The sequence below is a fragment of the Carettochelys insculpta genome, chromosome 1 (assembly GCF_033958435.1).
Source record: "Carettochelys insculpta isolate YL-2023 chromosome 1, ASM3395843v1, whole genome shotgun sequence".
Lineage (NCBI taxonomy): Eukaryota > Metazoa > Chordata > Testudines > Carettochelyidae > Carettochelys > Carettochelys insculpta.
Window position 1 is genome coordinate 341,257,644 of NC_134137.1, and position 22,751 is coordinate 341,280,394.

General features: G+C 42.8%; 1 protein-coding gene and 1 long non-coding RNA gene across 6 annotated transcripts in view; one reads left to right on the forward strand and one right to left on the reverse strand.

Moving 5' to 3' along the window:
• TRABD (TraB domain containing) overlaps positions 1-15,282 on the reverse strand; it is a 49,521-nt gene extending 34,239 nt beyond the window's left edge. For 2 of the 5 annotated variants that reach the window (XM_075015501.1, XM_075015528.1), the window contains exons 1-3: positions 15,123-15,282; positions 4,401-4,462; positions 1,791-1,863 (exon numbers count right to left, since the gene is read on the reverse strand). In XM_075015501.1, the coding sequence (XP_074871602.1) occupies positions 1,791-1,863; positions 4,401-4,433 (106 nt within the window). In that variant the 5' untranslated portion in view covers positions 4,434-4,462; positions 15,123-15,282. Of the gene's footprint in view, positions 1-1,790; positions 1,864-4,400; positions 4,463-12,667; positions 12,817-15,122 lie in introns of all 5 variants that reach the window. The other 3 variants (XM_075015519.1, XM_075015511.1, XM_075015537.1) reach the window with 3 other exon arrangements.
• A 213-nt stretch (positions 15,283-15,495) lies between these two features.
• LOC142007472 (uncharacterized) lies at positions 15,496-21,719 on the forward strand. The gene is made up of 2 exons (XR_012643944.1): positions 15,496-15,661; positions 19,430-21,719. It is a non-coding gene; the product is annotated as an uncharacterized LOC142007472 (long non-coding RNA).
• Positions 21,720-22,751: the final 1,032 nt, after the last annotated feature.

Consider the following 22,751-nt stretch of genomic DNA (forward strand, 5'->3'; position numbering starts at 1 on the left):
CATGAATGTGGCCCAGGAAGAGCCAGACACTTAAGGAGAGTGTTCTCTTGCTGAAATCAGTGGGACTCAAGCTGCTTTGCAGCGTATTTAAGTAAGATTTAACATGCATTAAAAAATCTGGAAGAGGTGGACAAGCATAATGTTGTTTTGTACAGACATACTTTACAAGCCATTAGGTAATATTTCTCTGGAAAGCTGCTCTCCAAGTTAGCAGCAGTCTGAAGCTGATCAGACTGGGGAGTATCATAGTTGCCCTCAGGAGAAGGATTAGTCAGAGTGCAGGTAAGGATTCAAAGGCTCAGACAAACTGCAGACCCACATGACGAATTTTATTTATCTCATGATTCAGTAGCGTATCATACGGTTTTGAACTCCAAATGTGTTGGGTGTGTACATCTCTCATACTTAGGATTTCACAGAAATCATCCAGAATCTCCCTTTAACTGGAGGATATTTTCAATAGTGTCCTACTTCATGGTCAATGCCACATAACTAAAGTCAGCCGTACTTTCCCTTACACACACCTTCAAATGCAAATTCAATTTAAATTTTATGAGAAGAAAAAAAAGTGTAAAAGTCCCTGTATTTCCTCAGAGAGATTTTCAGATATTCACTCAACTGACTCAGTGGCTTAGCGTGCCGAGGAGGACTTCCTGCATTTCACAGGACGGCCCTGATCTAAATGGTTCTATATCACAGTGCGCAAGCCTAGATTTCAAGACAAATATTTATTTTGGCTATTGCAACAGAACAACATTGCACTAGTGACATGACAACAAAATGTCCTTGCGACCTAGTGCACCCTTACTCTCCCTGTGGTGCCGTGATGTAGACTTCAACATGTACATACCCAAGCATGCTAGGTCCTTGGGCAAAGTGCGGAGAGGAGGCTCTGTCTTTGCCTTGGACAGAAGGCTGGGGGCAGGCAGCCCACAGTGCACTGCTCCTCTCCAGCTAGTCCTTAGCACTGGCCAGAGCACACCATGTGGCACTCTGGCAGTGATTTAAAAGGCCTAGGGCTCCATTCGTCACTGCTGCCATAGTAGCAGTGGCAGCAGCTGGGAGCCCTAGATGCCTTTGAATGTCAGGCCTGGGGCAAATGCCCCCTTTGTGCATCCCCCTCCCCAATCACTGGGCCTGTCCCCAGGTACTACCTAGACCAGAGGTCAGCCACTTTTCCGAGGCGGAGAGCTGAAATTTGACCTCTATGTACAGTCCGAGTGCCGGTGATAGTTTTTAAAGTCACTAATGGTCCTATTTACAACAGCTACATTAATTAATAAACAAAGATGCCGAGCTTTACCCTGTAGGTGATAGTTGGTAGCACTGGCTGGTCTTTTGTTAATCCATGAGTGACATGGCTTTGAGCAAGCTCCCGGCTGCACGTGGGAGGGGGAGTGGGGCTGATGAAAAATCGGCTTGAGTGCCACTCTTGGCACACGTGCCACAATGTGCTGACCCCTGGCCTAAAGAGAAGGATCCTGCTTTGACACAGCTGTACAGAACTATGATCTCAACAACAGACCCTACTTACTTTAGTTTTAAAGCATGGGAGTAGATTACTGACCAAAAACGTAATATTCCCTTTTTTCATCACCACTGTTTTCAGATTTGGCCTTTATGGTAGAGCTTTAGCAGAAAACTCCCCCACTTATGACTGCTTTTTTATATAGATTTGTTATCTTTTTAGCCTACTAACCACATTCTTACTACAAAATCAAACAGCGCAATCATTTAGCTTTACATTCTATGATTATCACGTCTTTTTTCCAAATCAAATTAACACATACAAATATTCTGTGGTGTATCTGCCTTTGGGTCATCTTCTGGTGGATTAGAGGATGAGGCTGGATCTGTAGCAACCTGTTTGAAATAAGAATTCAAAGGACAATGGGAATTACAATGACATGGTTTATACCCCTCTCTCCTTGTTAGTCTGAATCCATGTATAATATTTAAGCAACTACATTATTCAGACAGTGGCAGAGCCCAAAGTCTGATTTTTCAACTGCTCTTTTGTGAAATAGAAATTTATGATAGAGTAAAATATATTTAAAATCTATTTGAATAAGATAGTATTTGTAACTCACACAGAGCTCACACAATCCGATCAAACATCCTAAGAAAGTAGACTACACTTTTTAAAACATTATAGAGAAGAAACACGTCAGAAACTGTGCACAAATGATTTTAAAATCATTGCTACTTATGGGAAACTTATTTTGCTTAGCTGCCAATCAGTCAGCTTTTTAAACTTCTATACCATAGAAGTCTAAAGAGAGGGTAAATTTGATATTACACAAATATCTACTTTCATTCAAAAGGGACTTTTATTTATGTATTATACCATTTTAAGTTATACGTAGGAGAGACCAACAAACTACAAAATAAGGCCTGATCCTGCAAACACTATGCACAAGAGACTTCCCATGCATGAAAGCCGCAGTAAGGATTAAAGGATTAAAGTTTATCTGATTTGACAGCCAAACATTTGCCTGAAAATTTACAACTTGAGATGTTTGAGGCAGCTCTTTGACTAGCAAAATCCCTTTGATTCATAGTTAACATACAATCTATAACAACACACAGCTGCAGACAGTGCAAACTTGGAACATTCCCATAATTCAGCCTGCAGTGGTTTGGGACTGATCCAATCTCCAAGCAAGTCAGAGAAATACAACTAATGCAAGAAGAGATTACCAAGTACAGTTAGGGCGATCATATCTTCCTGAACCAAACACAGGACAGAGAGATGGCGGGGAGGGGCAGCTCCTCCAAGCCCTGGGAGCCGGGAAGGAGGCGGTGGCAGCCACCAGCCATCCCCTGGAGCCCAGGGAAGCGGCAGCCCCCAGCACTCCCCGGGAGCCTGGGGAAGCGGCAGCTGCCTGCATTCCCCTGCTTTCCCCGCGACTTGGGGAAGTGACTCCAGCAAATACAGGACAATGAGTCCCTATTAAAAAATAAATTGGGATACCTTTTTGGCGTCCCAAATATGGGACTCTCCTGCCCAATACAGGACAGATGGTCACCCTAAGTAAAGCCCCATCACAAGATATGTTTAGGCAAAGGCATTATTTCATGTTCTTTCAGGTAATTATTGGGAGCCTCTGAAATTCTTCAATACATTCACAAGCTAGTGACTGTACATGGATCAGTAATGATTCATAGTTCCTTCCAAATGAAAGTACTGCTAATGAACCTACACTTGCCAGTATTTACTTTATAACCAAAGCCATTTCCAAAGGATGTACATTTACTATTTCATATTTTTAAGCCTTCACCATGCTGGGGAGGTAAAAACAATTACAGATGTTAAGTGCTTCATGTTAAATCTTCAGCTATGCTATGCTATGCTAGAAAAGTCAAGATAACAGGGCTTTTCTCTTGAAACAGTAACTCAAGCTCTGAAAATGACTTTAATCGACTGCCCCCACCCTGCCCAAGACTGAAATGAATGCATGTGAACAAAGTACAGCTATTCTCAGATTATGTCAATGCTCTGTTTCGCAATGCTGTGGCTTTGTGAACATACTCTTTTCAACATCCCAAATTCAAAATAAGTAAAATCTAAGTTATCTAAAAAAACATAATCACACACAGTGCAGACATAGCCCAATTTAAATAATTCCAAGCAGTGCATAACATACCTCTTCTGAAATAAAAGTCAATTAATTTATACACAGAATACAACTTATCAATATAATCAAGTACTCACTCAGCCTCTGAATACCTACTCTGAACCTTCCAGAGTAAGAAATTCTATTAAAAAATATTTCATATTATATTTTAAAATGTATGGCACAAAACTTCTACATTCTGCCATTTGTAATGGCTTTATCAATACAGCACTGTTGAAAGACTGTGTGGGGGACTAGGAGTGAAGCTATTTGCAAGATGAAACAGTCTTAATTGTATGATTATTCAATACATACACACCTATCTTCCCTAACAAAGTATTATCAGGAACATGAGAAAGTTAGGTAAGAGAAACAGAAGGAAATTAACAGTAGAAGAAAAGGCATGTAAGGCCCTGTTTCAGCAAGATACTTAGGTGCCTACAGTGGGACTACTCACCTGTATCAAATTATTTGAACTATTTTACTATAAGCCCTTGAAATCAGGTAATTAGAATTTTTTTTAAAGTAAAAGAAGGGTACATTTCTACCCTTCCCAGCTCTAGTGAAAAGCTCGAAAACAAACCCTGAGGGCATCAAAGGTGGATATCAAACAAGAAGCCACTGTTTAATTAAAAAGACAAAAACAAAAAAACAAAACAAACCCTCACTGTTTTTAAGCCAATTCCACAGTTTTTGAATGCATGGGGCTGGTAATAGTGGGCTGAGTCCGGGTGTCAAGTATCTTCTACTATTGCTATTGGGAAGCTGCTATTCCCAGCTTACCTCAGGCTCTTGCTCCTCCTGCATTACTGACATGTGGTTTGATTTCACCAATCCAAAAAAGCCTGTGAAAATAAAAAACGGGTGGGGGGACAGAATAAAAGATTAAGGGTTGTAATTAGTAAAGGTTGGAGCATTTATGAAAAACTAAGGAAAAACGCTGAAAATGTAAGCATTTCCATCCCCCAATTTCTCCGGATAAATTGGAAAGATAATAGAAGCAACTTAAAGATCTAGAGCACAAAACTTATTTATAGAAGATAGTTCAGAGACAGCAAAAACATCTGGCTCAATGGGATATTAAAATAATAGGGATTTGGAGTTTGCCAGCCCAGCACCGGGGGTTCTGCAATGTACAGGATTATACCTATTTCTGCAGATCATGGAAATGGAAATAAAAGGCGGCAGGGATGGGGGATGGGAGCCAAAGAGGGAGATAGTTCTTGGCGACAGGAAAAGGGTTGTTTCATTGTTTGTGGTTTTCTACCTTTTTCCTGACATGACCCATTTTACAAACAGAAAAAAGATTCATGCACCCTTCTCTAAACTTCCTAGCCTCCTATTTAAACAGCAATGTGATCTTGAACACCTCACCCTGAATCCATTTGGTGGACTCACAAGCCCTGCGCTGAGAACCTAGACATTAAAGTTTTGCCTGCCCTAATGAACTCTTATATTGGTATCAAGCACCACACACAACAATAGGAACCATGAGGCTTGACTGACCAGTAGGCACTATGGTCCATTCATACAGCTCTCTTTTTGGATAATGAGGCATAATGTAATTTAAAGTCAAGATGTACAGAGGCCCAGGTGACCACACAATCCAGTTAAAAATCAAGCTGCCCTGATATTCAGCATTTTTCATATATAAACACCTTACCCCCATCTTTCATTCTGTTATCTGGTTACCCTATTAGAAGGTGCAGATATAAGTTTGCCTAACTTTATCCCACTCTTGTTTTCAAGCTTCATTCTTCCATGCCTTGAGCACCTTCTTTCTTCCTGGACCCAATCATGCAAGGTTGATGAAAAGGGACGTTAGTAATAGTCTAAGGCAGGGGGTCCTAAACTGTGGTACATGTAACATGTAGACCTGGGCATTATGAGAGACATCTCTGGAGGGTACATGGAAAAAATTGGTGGCTTTTATTATTTTATTTATTGCATTTTCATAACAGGCTACTCAGATGAAGCTTTAAAACTCTGGGATTTTGTTACATTAAATATGGTAGTTAATTTACCTCAAGATGTACCAGTGATAACACAGATACACAAAGGCTGGGTCTACACTTGCCCCCAACTTCGAATGGGGCATGTTAATCAGGGCGATCAGAGATTACTAATGAAGTGACGCGGTGAATATGCAGCACTTCCTCAGGCTAATTTTTCCCTGCAGCAACTTTGAAGCAACAAGCTTCGAAGTGCCTGCGCTACCTTTGAGGAGTAAAGGGACTTAGAAGCAGTGTGGCCACTTCAAAGTGCCCACGGCTACACACATGCCAGCACCCTGAAGTCTGATGCTTCAAAGTTGCTGGCTGGGGAGAGAGAATTAGCCTAATGAAGTGTTGCGTACTCACTGCAGCACTTCATTAGTAATCTCCCATTGCTGTGATTACCATGCCCCAAAGACACTGATGTACAGAGCCCTCCCCTCTAAACACCATTCAGCACAGATTACTCTCTCCTTAAGCAAACTTCTTCCTCCAAACCCCTCCTTGTTAATCCACCAAAATTAATGTTAATAAAGAAACAATGATCACACTCAGGCCTTGGAATCAGCCTTCAGTAACCAGGATCACTGAGATAACATTGCCCAGACACACATTGAGGCTACATTCATACTACAAGATAAAAAAATCAAATTTATCAATATCGATTTTGTACCTGGAATTTAAAAATTCAATTTTGACCATCCTCATGTCCCCCTGTGCTTCTCACTAAGTCGACTTACTGCTGCCACACTCGAATGCTAAACACTGACTGTTGCAGAAGTGGATTGTGGGAACCTATCCCACAGTTCCCTCATCCCCGTAGCATTCTGGGTATGCTTGCTGGTCTTTGACATCATCTTCCCACACTGCATGTTCCTCACTCCCCTTCCGTGTTAGGCAAATGTCCATTTTTCCCATTGGAAGGAATGCAAATTAGGGCATCCATAGAGATAGCAAAAAATTAACAGAATCTTTTTCTTCTGTAACTGAATTCTCAACAGGCCATCCACTGAATGTCCCACCTCCTGTAACTGCATCCAATCCCTGAAAATAATACAGGGACCCTGAAAAGCTTGAAGAAAGAGATGATAGGAAAATTTTTGAAAAAAAAAAAAAAGAGTTGCTGAGGGGAGAGTGATCATATAAATCATGCCCGTATCAGAGTATATATGCATGAGGGAGCTGAATTAAGATCACACTGACAAGCTCAATTCAGGCTTTTTCTAACTTCTCAGTGTTTGAATTTGCAACTTTAACATTCTTTTATTGTAGTTTCTTTTTGTATGTTTTAGCATATACACCACATAATATAGGGTAATTTTTTTTGAGATTCCCTAGTTCCTGTTTAAGGGTCTAAAGACTGCAGCAAAAGGCAACTGGTGTTTCAAAAGATACACAAATCCTTCCACAAGATCAAAGACACCAGTCAGTAAAGCCAATAGCAGCAGAGAGACAGGAACATTTCCTGAACCACAGCAGAGTTGCCTAGTGGACAAAGCACTGGATTAGCACTCAGAAGACCTGGAGTCTTTTTTTTTTTTTTTTCAGTCTCTGCCACTGGCTTCTCAGGTAACCTCAGGCAAGTCACTTCCTCTCCCCGTGCCACTGTTGCCTAATCTGTAAAATGAGGAACTGATAATGACACTGTTGTACAACTGAAAAGCTCTCTGATGACAAGACCCAAATCAGAGGAATGGCCATGTTACTCTGCATCCATAAAACCCCACAAGTACTCCTGTGGCACCTTAAAGACTATCCAGTTTATTTGGGCATAAGCTTTTGTGGGCAGAAACCCACTTCATCAGATGCATGGAGTGGAAATTAAAGGTAGGCCTAAATACACTAGCACATGAAAAGAAGGGAGTTACCTTATCAAGTGGAGGACCAGTTCTAAAGAGGCCATTTCAGTCACAGGTTTTGGGTGAGGTCAGTCCCTTCTTACTGACAGCCCCTCCCCCGCACATCCCCAACCTGAAGCAAATGCTCACCAGCAATTACACACCACACTACAGAAACACTAACCCAGGAATCAATCCCTGCAACAAACCTCAGTGATAGCTCAACTTCAAAAAGGGAAACTCCAGAGCTGCAATTCCTTCGCAGACTTGATCCTATTTATCGATTAATTAATCTATTAATTAATGAATAGGAACTGGGCCTGGCTTGCTCACTACTAAAGCAATTTTCCCTCTCTCAGTATTCACATGTTCACCCTGACTGAACTGACTTCATCAGCACTGGTGTTCCACTTAATAAGGTAACTCCCTTCTCTTCATGTACTAGTGTATTTAGGCCTGCCTCAATTTCTACTCCCTGCATCTGATGAAGTGGGTTTCTGACCACAAAAACTTATGCCCAAATAAATCTGTTAGACTGGGTCTACGCTTGCATTCCTCTTTCCAAAGAGGCATGCAAATGAGTGAAATTGAAAATGCAAATGAGGTGCAGATTTACATATCTGACACCACATTTGCATATATTTATTTCGAAATAGCTTCTTTCGAAAGACGAAAACCAGTGTAGACACTGCTCTTTCGAAAGTAAACACCACCTTTGAAAGAAACCTTCTTCCCACTAAAAAAAGGAAGAAGGATTCTTTCAGAGATGGGGTTTTCTTTCAAAAGAGCAGTGTCTACACTGGTTTTCTTCTTTTGAAAGAAGCTAATTTGAAATAAGTATATGCAAATAAGGTGCCAGATATGTAAATCTGCACCTCATTTGCATTTTCAATTTCACTCATTTGCATGCCTCTTTCGAAAGAGGAATGCAAGTGTAGACACAGCCTTAGTGTTTAAGATGTCACAGGACTCCTCCTTGTATAATCTTCCTGCAGCAAGATGGATTAAGCAGGCAGCCTTCTTCACTTACAAGGATATTTCCTTGACTGGAGAGAAGAGACTGCAGTATCTTTCCCTGCAAGATTTGAAGGGGGAGAAGAGGGAAAAGTTGGTTACCCAGATTTCCTTAGATTTCTGAAGGAAGGTGCATATTTTTCCAGGAATGCCTGGTCTGCCCAAAATAAAATGAATACCTTAAGGCTATAGCAAGAAAGCAGATCTACTCAAAGCAAAGCTGGTATTACAGCAGGACTTGTATTCTCTTCCAACCGTGCCAATGGTCCAACTCCAAGGCCACTTCAGGAAGGTATCCAGCATGTTTAACTAATGTGCAGTGCATAACATTGTAACTATACCTTGGGCGCTGCTGGTAAGTTGACAGTGGGGAAAAAGTAATCAGCAAGAGTAAGAATGCCAGAATGCTCATTCTCCCCCTGGGTGGAATCTATTAATAAACTATTGATTGAAGGTTAGTTTATTTTTCCTAGCATGTGGTGTCTTAGCTGACCACACAGTTTCAGTTCTTGTTGTATAATTAGGTATCTGAAACCCTCCCTGATCTCTCATTCTCCACATTGCAAACAGTGGATAAACACACTGTCACCAGACACATTAATGCAGGGTTCAGACAGGACTTTAATACCAACATGCTTTTATTGTCTTTCAATTAAAAAGTTATTCTCCAACTCTTCTGTTATTACTACAATTTTTAGGAATGCAATTTAAGTATAGCATAAGACGAAAGGACTTTCAGGCAGAAAAGTCCACACTCCACACTTTCATTCTAGGATTGAATTTGGCCTTACATCCTTGTCTTCATGTACTTGACTGTTACAGAACTTACTCCATTCAAACAATGAATTAAAAAGTCAACCAATAAAGTCTTTTTTTTTTAATTCTCTTCCTTTCCATAACGTAATGTGGTCAACTACTTTTGTGAAGTCCTGTGGCACCTTATAGACTAACAGATATTTTGGAGCATAAGCTTCCGTGGGCAAAGACCTGCTTCATCAGATGCATCTGCTTATGCTCCAAAATATCTGTTAGTCTATAAGGTGCCACAGGACTTTACAAAAGTAGTTGACCACATCATATTATGAATAGAAAGGAAGAGAATTAAAACAATAGATTTCATTGGTTGACTTTTTAAGTCATTGTTTGAATGGAGTAAGTTCTGTAACAGTCAAGTACATTAAGACAAGGATATAAGGCCAAATTCAATCCTAGAATAAAAGTGTGGAGAGTGGACTTTTCCGCCTGAAAATCCTTTCGTCTTATGCTATACTTAAATCGCGTTCCTAGATGCATCTGATGAAGCAGGTCTTTGCCCACGAAAGCTTATGCTCCAAAATATCTGTTAGTCTATAAGGTGCCACAGGACTTCTTATTGTTCTCAAAGATACAGGCTAACATGCCTACCTCTCTGATACTTTTTTGAAAATGTGTTTTTAAGCCAATATTTATTCTTCATTGTTATCTCTACAGAATCTTGAAAAATAGCATTCATTCCCCCCCAACATTTTAGCATCTCCATTAGGGAAATATATTTTTTTCTGATTCTAGAACTACTTTGTGTTTACTGCAGTGTATGCACAAACATCATTAGTGTAAGTCGCCAGAAACAGTGGAAAGAAACTAGTTACATGTTTTAATTTGTCACTGAAACAAAACTTTCAACAACTTTTTCTAAGAGATGCCTATTGTTTGCAATGTCTACCTGAAGCAGTCATATAGCCCACCATTACCATAGTATCTGAGCATCTCACATTTTAATGCATTTACTCTCATACAACTTGAGGAAGAGAAGCATAATTAATCCTATTTTATAGATGGAAAATTGAAGCACAGAGATCCCAAGGGCCAGATTTTTAAATGTATTTAAGCACCTCAGAGGACTTTCAAAATTTTTAGCTGACAACACCTATTGAAATTTCCAGTCCCTCTTATTTTTGCAGAGCATATTTGGTCCCAATAGTCCTTCATCCTGAAGTCCTCTTTATCTACAGACAAGAACACACAAATCGTGTTAGCCAAAAAGACTTCCCCATGCCGATGTGCCAGTGTGCCCCAGCCCTGCTCTTTTGGGATCATGGCTAGGGATGAGCGAATGTTTGAATGATAATGCAGGGTCAGAACAATGGTCCATTTAGCCCAGTATCTTGTCTTCCAGCAGTAGCCAGTGGCAGCTGCTTCAGAGGGAAGACCACCAGCCTTGCATATATTTTCCTTGGGGCAGTGGGGAATAGCTCAGTAGTTTGAACATTAGCCTGCTAAACCCACAGTTGTGAGTTCAAACCTTAACAAGGCCATTTAGGGACTAGGGCAAATAGATGTCAGGGATGGTGCTTGGTCCTGCCATGTGGGCAGGGGACTGGACTAGATGACCTCCCAAGGTCCCTTCCAGTTCTAGGAGATGCATCTCTCTATTACATTCAGTCCCTACCCTCTCTGCCAAGGATGTCAGTTAGCACAAACTGCAATGTGGGTGCTCATCTTAGGGACACTAGACAAGACCACTAAAATACTTCACCTAGATCACAGAGCACCATGAACTGTAACAATGGTCATTACTGACCAGGGCAGGATTCAAAGTAACAACCACATATGAAAGGCTGTATATTCCATTAACAAGCCCTGAGTCATCTAGCCCATGACACTCCAACAGTTTTGGACAGAACACAATACCTTCGTTTTCAGTGACAGGAAAAAAAAGGGTATAATTAAAGTCTTACATAAAAGTCTACAGACATTGAAATCTGCTGTTTCCCTTCTGTGTACTAAAACTATAATTTTGTCAGAGGAGGCCTACTGAGTTTGTCTGATGCAACCTACTCATTTATGAAGCCACGTTGCTTTTGTACACTCTGGACAAGTATATCCCATTCCATTCTAACAAGTGGTCCACAGAGGAGAAGAGCCTACTACTGCTATTCATTAACCAAACAACTCCGGTCACAGAAGTGGTAACGGCAAACCTTTGGTTTGGACCTGAAGATACCAGGCTCTGTCCCATTGATGACCCATCACACTTATCACTCACCTATTGCTCCCTTTTGCGTACCTATGATTCCCTCCCGCACCTAAAATTTTTCCCAGTATGAAAGTTTAGCCAACCAATTGATATGTTCCCACGTACCTTTTTCCTTTCCTCACAAAACACCACAATGGTACTAAGGTATTAAGGCTGACACAATGTAAATGCTTATAAATAAAACCTTACAGTATTTACAGACAATTCATCCTCATTTCCAAACAGCGTCTCTCTACCATTTACCTTCTACAAACAGCCAGCATGATGCATTAGCTGAAATCTGGTGCCCAATGATACAACAGGCACAAATTTAGGAACAGGAACTTCAAAACCATCACCAAGGTGACCTTCTCTATGATTTACACAGATTTTTCCCAGCTGGCTACAACTGATTGCTGACCATAGCCCTGTCTTTTTGTGCACTAGGGATTACTTGTACCTAGCAAAACAAACCAGCAGTCATGTAGCACTTTATAGACCCACTTCTTCAGATCTGATGATCTGTCCCATGAAAGCTCATCACCTAATAAATCATTTTGTTAGTCTTTAAGGTGCTACATGACTGCTGGTTTGTTAGCAGACAGACTATCTCTGTTACTTTGTATTCTAGCAGTTGAGCTTAGACTGCTTCTAAAGAAAATCCACACCCCTGAGCAATGTAGTTACACAGACCAAATCCCTGGTGTGGACAAAACTATGTCAATGGGAAGGCTTCTTCTGTCATGCTAGCTACCACCTTTCGAAGACTATCTGCGCTGATGGGAGAAGCTCACCCTGGCATAGCTAGAATCTGCATTAAGAACAGCAGCAGCGTGGGTTTAAGTGTAGACAAGCCCTACCTTCCTGCACAGCTGACTTTGTTGCTCTTCACTACACACATTTGGACACCTAGAGCAAGAGCCAACATTCACTAGCACTCTGGAAGTAAAACACACTCCAGAGATATCTAACATAGGGCAAGACAAAGCACCACATATCAGGTCAAGAAGAACATCCTGTGCTGCTCCACAGGGATGCGGCAATAACAAAAAACAGCAAGACTTTTCCATCTCCAAGTTCTAAGGATTTGTAAAACTGCAACTCAACATTTACTGTCGTAAGTGACAGATAATGAGGCAGTAGGCTCCCCTGGGTCTTTCTGTGGTTTACACAGTTGTCTCTTATATTCATTAGGATCCCCACACATACCTGTATTATCATGAGTAGAAACAAGGGTGCTGAGAAAATAGGGATGAGAATAATCCTCAAATTAACCCTGCAGAATTAGAAGAGACACATGGTCACCTCTTTCCAAATCTGGCAAAGAGGCAGAAGTCGTACAGTCCAAATCTGGTCATCTGTTGAGGAATGAGATTATCTCAGGGACTAAGCATATGATTAAATCCATGGTAAAGACATGACTTTACTCAGAAGAACCTGTCTTAATTGGAACTAATATTTTAAAACTTGTCACAGCCTGCATTTAGGCCATGACGTGGGACTGAAACTCACCTGACGGACATAGCAGGGTTCTAGGATAATGGGCTAAAATGGTTTGAAACTTTCTTGGAGAGAAGCAAGCAATGAGTAACAATGAGAAACTGCACCTCTGATACTACATTGTGCGCACGCGCATGCACACCCACACACCCCTCCATTTAACCCTGCGATCACTGAATTAGAACAAGACACTAGTACATGGAACACTGAGAAAACTTGGATTACAGGCTGATGTTATATGTATGACCAAAAAAGAAAAAAGGAAAGCCCAAACGAACTAACAATTGCAACTAAAAACTTAGAAATGTCAAAATTCTGGAATGAGATACAATCTGTTTATTACGCTACCAGAAAAAGGAAATGATGACGAATGCTCTAACCATACTTTTAGATTTTTGACCAAGAAACCCATAAAACCCCTCTATAATCAAGCAAGTAAAATATCTAGGGATAATAGCATATAAATATGCATCCTATACGTAAAAGTCTGTTGAAAATACAGGACTAAAATTCCTAGATAATACTTTCCTCTATATGAGTGTATTTTGTTATTTTAAATTCATTAAAAGGAACAAAATCCATCTTATTCACTTAAAAGACCAATGCAAAGATGCATCTGACAAAGCAGGTCTTTGCTCACGAAAGCTTATGCTCCAAAACATCTATTAGTCTATAAGGTGCCACAGGATTTCTTGATGTTTTTGAAGATACAGAATAATGCGGCTACCCCTCTGATACTTGTTCTTGAAATAGGGGGTTACAAAAAGTATAGTTTGATGTTATTTATTAAGGATTATCCCGCATTCACATGCGTTACGGCTCTTGAATTAATAAATTTCTACCAAATTCGAAAAAAATGGCTCTTCTTGCTATTCTGACTGTCGACCCCAGCTTAGAGTCTATTTAAACCTCCCATTGATTTTCAATTATTTTCTCCAGCTAGTTAATGGTTACGTCTACACTTGCCCCATACTTTGAAGGGGGCATGATAATCAGGGTGATGGGGGATTACTAATGAAGGGCTGCACTGAATATGCAGAACTTCATTAGGCTAATCCTCCCCTGCAGCAACTTTGAAGTATCAAACTTCGAACTGCCTTCAGCTACACGACATGCCGGCACTTCGAAGTTGCTGTGGGGGAGAATTAGCCTAATGAAGTGCTGCATACTCAGCGCAGCACTTCATTAGTAATCTCCCATCACCCTGACTACCATGCCCCCTTCAAAGTACCAAGCAAGTGTAGAAACAGCTAATGAGGTGGAGGGAGCTTTGAAAGTTATTAAAAGTTATTCAACTTTGTTGAGAGATAAATCAAACATTGCAAATGGTTTTAAGTTGACAAACTTTTCCTCCTTCAAAAGAAAATCAGAAGTAATCATGAAGTTTGTTAAAAAAAATATAACTCTCCACAAAGCTCCACAACTTTGCTGACTCAGAATATGTTGCCAAATAATCCTGCTTGTGGAGGGATTTCTCCCACGCAAAGAGCTGTTCATGCATGTAAATAGTACACCGCATAAAACTTCCTAGTAATTATAGATCTAAAAGTGCCGTTCCTAGTTAACCGACTGCCAAGAGCAACTTGAGCCGCCCCAGTACCTGGGAAACGAGTGCAGCAGTTGAAAGAGGGCAGAGCAGGAAGTGATCGGAAGAAGCTTGTACTTCATGCAAGTACTTTGCGACACACGCTTTACATAACGTGGTAGGGTCAGTTTCTGGCTTGTCACAGGCCGCAGGAAGGATCACAGGAGACCCAGGTCTGCACTGTCTCCTCCCCCCCGCCATGCTGCTACCAACTTCCTGATCAAACACAAACTCGGCAACGCTGACATTTCCTGAGCTCTCCAGTCGCACGCCCGCCCCTGACGAGGACGGAGCCCGCTGTAGGGCGGCGATCTCTACGAGTGAAACGTGCCTGCTGGGGGGATCCAGGGCGGGCTGTGGGGGACCAGAGGAGGATGCCCCAGCTCTGCTCAGCGCCTGCAGTCGGTGCAGGGGCAGGCACGAACCGTGACATCCTCGCCCCGGATTCTCGGACACGCTGCAGCAGCCGCACGGAGCCCCGAGCCCGCCACCCGGCTGCAACATGGCAACAGCGCCGGGCACCCCCGCCCGGTGCAGAGCCGGAGCAGGGAATTAACCCCCTCCCCCGCGCGCACTCACCAGCTTATCCCGGGAGCGCCGCTGCCGCGGGTGAGCCCGGCACAAACGGACGGACAGACGCGGGCTGCCGGGCCGCTCGCACTGCGCCGCGGAAAGGCGGGAGGCTTGGGCGGAGACACCACAGCCAGCGCAGCCCTGCTACTCCCCGGGCCACGCTAGCCGCCGGACAACATGTTGTTAGTCATTCACATGGGGCGGGGGGAGGAGAGAGGCGGGCCGCTGGCACCCTGGGAGCTGTAGTCCCCCCCGGCGGCCCGCTGCACCCTACGGAGAAGTGAGCGGGAAGGTGAGAAACTACAGCTCCCAGGGTGCAGCGCGTGCGCATGCGCCATGCCACCTACGGCTCCTTTCCTCTGTACCCGGGCTAGGAGCGGCGGGTTCCTGGTCCGTACGCGCTGTACTGCTGCTGCAGGGGTGGGTGCGGGACGTGGCCGGCTCACGTGGCCGCAGACAAGCCGAGAGGGCTCTGTACTGCTTGTCCGTCGCCACAGCCTGCTGTGCAGTGACCCGCCGTGCCCCTGCGTGCCGAGGCTTTGCAGGTGAGCGCTGCGCTGCGGCCGCCTCCCCGGCCAGCCGGTCTAGCGAGGCGTGCCGGCGCAGTGCGCTGGCGTGGGCAGGCCGCCGCCCTGTCGTTCATAGAACTGTCATAGACTCCGGCCGGAAGGGACCTCAGGAGGTCACTGAGTCCAGCCCCCGCCCAAAGCAGGATCAACCCTATCTAAATCATCCCAGCCGGGACCGTGTCAAGCCTCCAGGGATGGAGACCCGCCGCCTCTCTAGGCAACGCATTCCGGTGCTTCACCACCCTCCTGGTGAAATTGCTTTTCCTAATATCCAGCTTACTCCTGTCCTTCTGTAACTTCAGACTATTGCTCCTGGTTCTCCTATGTCACTTGCTTAGGCTGGTGTGCGCTACCTTGCCACTGTAGTTCTTCACACGTAACTGAGGGAAAGTTTAGAGACAAGCCCAAGTCTGGTGGACTGACTGCATGTCCCGTTTTGGCTGGGATGTTCCCTTTTCAAAACCATCTCCTAACTGGTTTGGCAAGAGTGGTCATTTGTCCCACTTGCTCTTGCCAGTGTGATCAGTTGGCAAGAGCAAACAGGACAAACACCCTCTTTGGTCAAAAAAGTGGGCTTGAGAGGAACTTGTAGGGGAAAAGTGGAGTTAAGGTAGGGGTTAGAGACAGTCAAGGATGACACCAGTCCCAGCTTTGTTGGGGGGCGGGCAGGGCAGGGGTGAGTTACTGTGCCAGTCCCATATTGCAATGAGGGCTCAGGCAAGTAGTTTGTGCCAGTCCGATGTGGTGTCCTGTTTTCTCTTGGGAAATGTCATTGAACTTTTCAAAAGTACCTAGGTGACATGGCCACTTGGGAGCCCCTGTGTCACAAAGGCAATGAGATTTAGAATCCTAGGCGCCTAAGTCACTTCGGGCCCCTTAGTCACTTAAATGCTTTTTGAAAATTTTCCCATAGTCTTTTTGGACCCAAACATCTGAATCCCACCTGGTCATCTCAGCACTTCTTCCATGTGAGCCAGACTAATTGTATTCCTTCCAATTTACTGTGTACACGTATTGAGGTAAAGGGTATGTTTTAGTTAAGACCTTAAAAGCCACGATCCATCTGCTGTCTGTAGGCTTGAATCACATGACATTTTGCATATGAGCGGCATTGTACTCCGGTATGTCCTCAGCCAAATATTCTTTCATATTATTGTTGGTCTGTGGCTGTCTATAAAGCTTCCCCCAAGAGCTGACTATATTTCAGTGATGCTGTATGTATGAAAGTACACAGGAATAAAAGGTGCACTGATAGTGTAAGATATCATTATAACATGTCCAGTTCAGAACTATGACCACTGTGAATACCTTTCATTTCTGTCTCTGTCCCCTTTCGTGACTGTGTCTGCTTCATTTTGTTACCCCTTTGCTTCCTTGCCTTTCTGATTGCATTTCTGATTTCTGATTTACTGGTAAAACTTGGGGAAAAATCAATAACTGTTTAATTACAATCTGTACTTCAGAAGCAAAAAGGGGACTTGACATGTACAAATGTGTCAGCTGGAATATGTTCTGGGCCAGAAAAGTCTCTTCGTGTTGGGGCAGGTGTGTGAGAGTTCATTATAGGAATGAATTGTTCACTGAAACCTCATCCAGCCCATTATTCCTGTGCCCCCTCACTGTCATTGGCATTTTATGCATTAGTGGAACGTGCCTGAAAGACGTCTGGAAAATATATTGAGAATGGACAATATCCTTCTTTATATGGAGTTTTACTAGAAAACACTTTAACACAAACTTTACAGTGTTCCTCTGGTTTTCTTACCCTCAGATATTTTATTTGATTAACATATAACTCAGAATTAAGTTGAATTTTTAAGAAATATGTGTTGTAATCTCTTTCATATCCAGCATTCTATCATCCAGAACTCTCCAATAACCAGCATTTTACCCTTAAGTAAAATTTAGTTACGTTTTTCATAAGTACAGTATTGTGAAAGTAAATACAAATAAATAAAGCAAATATAGTATATGGTTACAGTGTGCAATACTACAGTTGTTGGCAAATAATGTACTCTGCATGCATTTTTGTTTGTTTCTTAATATATAATCTTGTTTTTCTTTAGTGTTATGCATTGCTAGGTATACCTCGCAATTATCTAGAGTATTGGAATATCTAGCAACTTCCCAGTCCCAGGGCTGCCGGATATGAAATAGTTTACTCTATTATGTGGAATTCAGGTACAAACATGGCAGTGTTTTTTGATGTGGCAAGGAGTCACAATTTCCATTCAAAGTAGTGATAGTCTGTACTTACCACACAGCTAAGGATTAGCCACTGATATGGAAGAAAACATGAACAGTTATATTAGGTATGATCAATTCAGTTTATAAGGGTATAACACCTTTGGCTTCTGGACATGAATCAGTCACTGAGGTGGATAGGAGGAAACTTTCCCCATGGAAAGTTGTTCTGCAGATGTTTACTATAGGGCAGTGTTTCCCAATTTTATTTGGCCACGGAACCCTTTTAAACTCAAATGAATTTTGCAGAACCCCATTCCCAGTCTCTACCCTTCTGAGCCCCATATCTGCCTCCCATCTCTGGGATTAACCCACCTCAGCCCCAAACTGGCCCCTGGGACTATCCTATCCATGGCACTGTCTGGGGATCCTCTGTTGGGCAGCCATGTGCACCCAGCGGAAGGAAGGCTGGCGTGGAGGTGTTCCACTGTTGGGGCTGAGCCAAGCCACACCCACTGGAGGGGTGCAGCTGCTCAGGATAGCCAGGCAAGTGAGGGTCTCTCTGTGGCTCCCTTCCCTGTCACTGCTGAAATAATGGAACTAAATTTAATTGGTTTAATGGCCAGATCCCTCCCACCGCCCGGCGGGCTGTTAAACCAATCAAATGTAGTTCTACTATTTGAGCAGCAGCAGGGCAGAGAGCTGCAGAGGAGTTGGTAGTGGCAGTGTTCAAAGCTGCAAATGACTCCTTAAGGAGGCGCATTTGGCTCCAGAGCCACAATGGAATTTTCTTGTGGAACCCTTATTTTTATTTCACGGAACCCAGGGGTTCCATGGAACACCATTTGGAAAGCACTGCTATCGGGGTTTTTACATCTTCTTCAAAAACCATATGCTATAGACTACCATACAAGACAGACTAGATGGGACTACTGATCTGTGATCTGGTAATTCCTACATGCCTCTGAGATAGTGTGAGATGGTGCTTACCTGTTGTTCCCTTGTTTTCTGACACTTATACCCTGTTTATGTCAACCAAGGTACCGGCTTCCATTTTTGATTATTATTTTCACTACTGCTTCAGCAAGAGCAGTAGGGTAGTTGACTGTACCTTTCTAAGGGCAAACATAAGATGTAGGTGCCTTCTGAAGAGGAACAAAGTTTTTGACTGTATTCTCTGTTTTGTTTCAGCCTCCTCTATGTTACACAATGTTTTTGAAAGCAAAGAGGAAGTGTTCCAAAGGGAGGAGACGATCAGGCAGAGGAAGCCATTGGGTAGCTACAGTCAGGGTTCCAAAAGTTGCAGGACTCAGCAGCTACTGACAAAAACAGGCTTGCTTGTATCATTAGAGAGGCCCTCTGCAGGAACTTTTCAAGTGCCACAGTTTACACGTAATACGTTATTTTGTTAGTCTTCCAAGTGCTACGTGACTGCTTTCTTGTTTTGTTAGGATACAAGCTACACCTGTGTTACAGTTTACGTTGCTGACAGTTGTGCTACCATTGCCTGATTATGTATAATAGTAAATGGTGCTCTAATCCTTTTCTTATTTTTTATAGTTATGGGGAAGAGAAGATTGCTGTGAATTAAATGCTCCATTAATTAGTGGTTACTATATAGGTTATTGCTGTCTACAGACCCTCACCAACAGGACAATCTCCTGTACCTTCGACTGAAGTCAACGGAAAACTGTTGGAAAATGCAGAGTATTTTTCATACTGTGGAAGTCACCTTTCCACTGAACTCAACATTGACACAGAAATCCAGCATCATCTGAGCTTTGCAAGCTCTGCTTTTGCCCATCTGAGACAAAGGGGCTTCACAAACCAGGACATTTGAAGGCACTTGAACAATATCATCCACGCTGCCTCAGGAAAATCCTAAATATCTTTTGGGAGGATAGGTGCTTGAACACTAGCATCCTGGAAGAGCCAAACATGACCAGCATTGAAGCCATTATCATTCCCCAACAACTTCATTGGACTGGCCATGTGGATGTCTGATCAGCGCCTCCCAAAGGAGATTCTGTTGTCTGAGTTGAAAGAAGGACAGTGGAGCACTGGGGGCCAGTGGAAACAATATAAATACATGCTGAAGGTACACATGAAAAAGTGTGGCCTCAGTGTTTACACTTGGGAGAACCCTGCGCAGGACCATCCCCAATGGAGAGCAGTAATCCATGAGGGGGTGATGCAATTTGAGAGGTCCCACCACAGTGCAGAGGAGGATGAAGAAAAGAGCGACAAAAACTCTCCTGCGCCCCTCCAACAGTTACCAGCACCTGCCCCTTCTGTGATCAGACCTACAACTCCAGAATCAGGCTGAGCAGCCATCAACAGACTCACAGATAAGAGGGTGACATGAAGATGTCCTATTCGCTATTGAGTGACCACCAAGAGAGATTGCTGCCTGCTAAGCAGCTTAGCGTAATAGTTCTATCTGACTGTTTGAGTTGGCCTTAAAACCATGTGTCTCTTTCTGAGAACTTCATTGTTGACTTGGAACAATTTTGGTAGCAGTGACAAGAGCCAATGGGAAACAGGGCAACGTTTTTGGGGCTGAACTCTGCTTTCTTTCAAAATCTCACATTTTGGAATATTTTAAAACTCTTTAGCATGGTTAGGGGTCATGTTGGGGACTGTCAACAAAATGAGGAATAAAATCAAAGTAAACTAAGATTGACAGAGCCAGACAGGAACCCAGAAGCCACCTGCTACAAGACAGGCCTCAAAAGGAAAACAAGAGAACACCACTGGCCATCGCATACAGCCCCCATCTAAGGCCTCTCCAATGCATCATCAGCGATCAGCAACCCATTCTGAACAACGATCTTTCACTCTCACAGACCTTGGGAGACAGGCCTGTCCTCGCCTACAGACAGCCTGCCAACCTTAAACACATCCTCACCAGCCACTATAGATCACAAAACAGTAACTCTAAGCCTGGAAGCAATCCCTGCAACAAACCCTGCTGCCAACTCTGCTCACATATCTACACCAGTGATATCATCACAGGACCTAACATCAACCATACCATCAGGGGCTCCTTTACCTGCACATCTACAAATATAATAAATGCCATCATGTACCAGCAATGCCCCACTGCAATTTGCCTTGGCCAAACTGGACAGTCTCTACATAAAAGAATAAATGGACATAAATCAGACATCAGGAATGGTAATGTACAGAAGCCTGTGGGAGAGCACTTCAATCTCCCTGGACACTCAGTAGCAGATTTAAGGGTGCCAGTCCTGAAACAAAGAAATTTCAAAAGTCAAATGGAGAAAGAAGTCTCTGAGCTGCAATTTATTTGCAAATCTGACTCCATAAACCAAGATTTAAACAGAGACTGGGAGTGGCTTGCACCTGACAAATGGAGCTTCTCTGCCTTAGGTGTTAACATCTTCACATTAGACTGACAATGGGCCATATCCCCACTGTCTTATCTGACCCGTTTTTCTCTCTCTTCATACATACCACTGCTAATGGGTCTTTTCCACCCTGACTGAATAGACCTTGTCAGCTCTGGCTCTCCCTTTTGCTGGGACCCCCCTCTTTAGAAACCGCTCTGAAACCACCCCCCCACTCATGCATTTGATGAAGCGGGTCTTTGCCCACGAAAGCTTATGCTCCAAAATATCTGTTAATCTGTAAGGTGCCACAGGACTTCTTGTCATTCAGGTCACAGGTGTTACCTGCCATCTTAGGTTACAGCCCCAGGGGGTCATCCTTAGCCGCTTTGAGCTAATCTGCCTGTCACCCACACACATCCAGCCTTACTCTCTCGCATGCATCCCCACTCCATCACAGCTCATCACTTAATAAATAAAATAGTTAGTCTTTAAGGTGGCATTGGACTGTTTGCTTTGTTTTGTGAAGCTACAGACTAACACTGCTATCCCTTTGAGATAATTTGGTTAAATTTGCCTTGAAACTATCAAAAAACAGGTTGCTGCATTGATTATTCTTCCTCTATACTTTGTTTTATGAGATCCTGGATTATATAGAGTAGAACTTTGCTCACATTCAATGTCAGGGAAATAATGCAATTACTACATTCCCAGGTCTCCCCTATTTGAAAAGGACAGAAAACCTTCTTTTGTTCAGTCTCCAGCCAATTTCTAGTCATCCATACATCATTACAATGTTTCCATTTAAATTCAGCATTATGCTTAGTAATCAATCAACAATTCTGCAGGAACATTATCTATCCAAAGTTTTTTCTGAGGCTTCAGTTTCATAATAGCAAGCACCACTTCTTCTCAGGATTGATAGCGCCAGTGCCATGCTCTCTTTTCTTTCATCCTCTATTATGAGTGTCTGGTGCACAGTAATTTCTCCATCTGTATTTAATATCATCACCATCACGGAGAACTCTGCCATCCTGATTTTTTATTATGTTTGATCATGGGGAAAACACTCTGATAAGCAGCCTGACCACTGTGAACACATCTTTTACATCCTTATTTTCAGGCTCTGTACATTTTGCCTTTCTATTTTCATGCTTGTTTCATCTAGTCTGTCTTTCAGTCTGTGTGCTCAGTTCCTGATCTTCTCTTTTAACTTCTTCTGTCTCCAAAACATTGTGTCATTTCTCTGCCAGATTATAACACCTTCTCAGTTAAACATAGTTGCTACGTCTACACTTGCTTTCCTCTTTCGAAAGAGGAATGCAAATGGGGGAAATCAGAAATGCAAATGAAGAACTGATTTGCATGTCCCACACTTCATTTGCATAATCTCTTTTTGAAAGAGGTTCTTTTGAAAGAAAAAAAGCAGTATAGACAGGGATCTTTCAAAAATAAACCCTATTTTCAAAAGAGCCCTTTTTCCTAAAACAAAATAGGAAGAAAGGTTCTTTCAGAGACATGGTTTATTTTCA